A 3278-nucleotide genomic window follows, 5' to 3' on the forward strand; every position below is an offset into this window, starting at 1 on the left:
GTGCAATATTTCGTGTTTTTCTTTGGCAAAAACTAATCCTTTTTTGAGCTCACTTAGGTTTTTCCATTCCCATAAAGATACACTCAACACCTTAAATTAATATTTGTGTGTGCGTGTACGTGTGTGTGTGTGTGTGTAAGAGAGAGAGAGAGAGAGAGAGAGATCTTCCACCTGTTTGAAAACAATGTATGGCGACGGTTACCAGTCTCATGTGCATCTCTTCTCATTGAATACAGATGGAAGGAAGCTGATTAATTGTATATTGCTTTATTCACAAGAATTTATTTCCTACCTTGCAGGAGGGTGTTAGGCCAACGGTTAAAGTAGACTTTGTACCCATCACCACTTACCTAGAAGCAGTTCTTTCTTGTTGACCATAAATCTAGAATGACTGAAGCTTAACAATTAATATTTTAAGGAACAGAGAACAGAACCATAGTTGCAGTTCCACAGCTGGGCGTATCAGGCTATCCTTAATCAGATGGAATCTGATGATAAGCCAAAAACTACATTAAATGCAAGCTCAAAGATTATATTTATATTTGAAACCAAATTCTATAAGACAATAGAAGTGCTTTTCTCCTCTGACAATAGCGACCACCACCACCATCTTGGTGGGAATGCACCATCTAGGTTTGGACTTGGTACACCAGCCGGGGAAAAGTGCCAACCTGACTTAAATATTGTTGGCCCTCCTATTTTCGAACTTATACTGATGATATTTCCCTTCGAAAAAGGAAAAGAAAAATTAAAGAGACCACTTTCGGTCCTTCAGCGTTTAAATTCGAAGTCCTTTGAGATAAAAGAGCCAGCTTTTATTTCTTTTTGGTAAACCGGATTTATTAAACGAATCTAGACTAAATACACCCGTGTGAATTAGAAAACATGCAAAATATCTAAAAGCTCAAATGGAATGTCTGCCAAAGCCATCCTCAAAGTCAATCCAGTTGATTAGCTACATATGTTGCTACCCAATCTAGCCACTTTATAGACATGTTTCACTTAAAAAAGCTTTCAGTCTCAGATGCCTGCAATGTCCACCTTTGCTGAAAGGAGCCAGCACATATCTCAAAGAATTTTTATATAGCATCCACAACTGGTGGAAACCTTTATATACTGCACCTTCAGAAAAAAAGAAACTTCTATATGTACCAAAAAAGAAAAAAAAAACCTTTCCATACTCGATCAAGCTAAACTATACGTTTCCTAAGTATTGGCATGTAGCTTTCTTGCGCATGTACTACTAGACAAAATTAGACCAAACCAACTTTGACATCAATCTCAATTTTCCTTCACTTGCGATATTCCCAACCCTAATCGATATGTTTTCTTTTCAGAAAGCATATTTATTGTCATCTTAGGACCTACAATCACCTGAATATATAATTAGATTCAGTCTTGGCAGGTGGATACGCAGAGAGAACTCTAGATGGCCTGGACAATAAATAAAGAAACATGGGAGGGATTTCTTTATTGCATGCATCCATCAAAGTGCCATTTGAGTAATAAGACCACAAACATTGGGTGCTTTGTAATCTCAAGCAACAAAATTCCCACAAATAAAAGTACACCCACGACAGCAACAAGTCATCTTACACTTGACCCTAGACCATATATTGGCTCCAAGATTCCACAAGCAGCAGACATTCTAGGGCAACTGTTGGTTTCAGTTAGGCCTAAAGCCCAACAGAACTAGAAAACATCTGTTGTACTATTATTGTCTAACAGCTAAAGCAACTCTTATGTGTATATATATACCCATAGCGCCAATACAGATATATAGGTTATATAACCCATCTAGAGAATCCATTTTAGCTTAAATATGGGAGTAATATTGTAGGAAAGAAAAGCATAAGCCCTTCTGGATCATCCGATAACTCTAATTTCCCTGGTAATTAACTGGCGAAGATTATTATAAACTGACTTGTATATAGACCACCATTGGTGTATCAGACTTGCATGTGGTTCCTTAAGTGTGTACAAGATTTTATGTATGTATATATGAGGATGGAGAGAGATGGGTTGGTTTTAAGTAGAGGTTGTAGGTAAGAAACATTAAAGAGATGTTGAAAGCGGAACGGAATTCACCCCACCAAGCAACCCCATCCCACCCCCCTCTCTCTCTCTCTCTCTCTCTCTCTCTCTCTCTCGTTTTCTCTCTCTTTCTCGCTTCCATATGTATAATAAAATAGTATTTGTTAGCCCAAACGTACCATCAGTCTCTGGTGCAACTATCTCCTAACTCTTTGCCTTCTCTCTTACTAACGAGAAAAGCTCTTTATATATCTCCTCACATATCTTCTTTCTGCTTATGCCTTTGTCTTCTTCCTCTTAATATATATTACTTACACCTAGCCATATATCTATGTCAATATCTTCATCGATAGAGATTTTTAAGACCTGCTAACAACAAGAACTCCCACCACTTGTTATAATAAACTTCTCCTTTAGATTCTTGGTCTCTCTTGGCCCTTTTTTAGCTTGGAAAAATCTATCAAAAATAACGAAAGAGAAGGTTTATCGATAGATTGAGGTTTTTTTCTTGATCTTCCCCTCTAGCTCTTTTCTTATATTCTTCGAAGCAGATGTGCACCAGAGGCCATTGGAGACCAGAAGAGGATGAGAAGCTCAGGGAGTTGGTCGCCCGATATGGCCCTCATAACTGGAACACGATTGCTGAGAAGCTTCAAGGGAGATCAGGTGCAACTTGATTCATCTATCTTTTTTTTTTTTTTTGGAGAGAGAGTGAGAGTGAGAGTGAGAGAGGAGAGAGAGAGAATTATTTCTTCTAACATATTTTTCCTTCTTATATTTCTTTATTTAAAAGGAATTAAGAACATATTGTGTAAACTTGAAGGTTTTTTTTTCCTTTGAATATGCTCAAAGGTTTGAGCTAGCTTTTGAAAGTTAGTAACATGTTGAGTAAAACTTAAACCAGGAAAGAGTTGTAGGCTGAGATGGTTCAATCAGCTGGACCCAAGGATCAATCGCAGCCCCTTCACCCCGGAGGAAGAAGAACGGCTCCTTGCTTCTCACCAAATCCATGGGAACCGATGGGCCATCATCGCAAGGCTCTTCCCAGGTCGCACTGACAACGCAGTCAAGAATCATTGGCATGTGATCATGGCGCGAAGATGTAGAGAGAGGTCGAGACTTTACTCCAAGAGGCCTTATCGCTCTGCGATCAAAGATGAGAAATCCAAAAAAGGGAAAGAGAGGAAATCCGAGTCTAGAAATATCGTTGCACTGATTGAAAAATATTATAGAGGACACAGTGA

At 38.5% G+C, this 3278-nt stretch overlaps 1 protein-coding gene across 1 annotated transcript in view; it reads left to right on the top strand.

The window, feature by feature from the left end:
* Positions 1-2329: 2329 nt before the first annotated feature.
* Positions 2330-3278, top strand: part of LOC105037774 (transcription factor MYB52) — a 1766-nt gene continuing 817 nt past the window's right edge. The window contains exons 1-2 of the mRNA XM_010913399.3: positions 2330-2700; positions 2939-3278. The exon at positions 2939-3278 is cut by the window's right edge and continues 77 nt beyond it. Coding sequence (XP_010911701.1) covers positions 2586-2700; positions 2939-3278 — 455 coding nt within the window. The 5' untranslated portion in view covers positions 2330-2585. The remainder of the gene's footprint in view (positions 2701-2938) is intronic.

Source organism: Elaeis guineensis, chromosome 13 (genome assembly GCF_000442705.2).
Source record: "Elaeis guineensis isolate ETL-2024a chromosome 13, EG11, whole genome shotgun sequence".
In the NCBI taxonomy this organism is placed as follows: Eukaryota; Viridiplantae; Streptophyta; class Magnoliopsida; order Arecales; family Arecaceae; genus Elaeis; species Elaeis guineensis.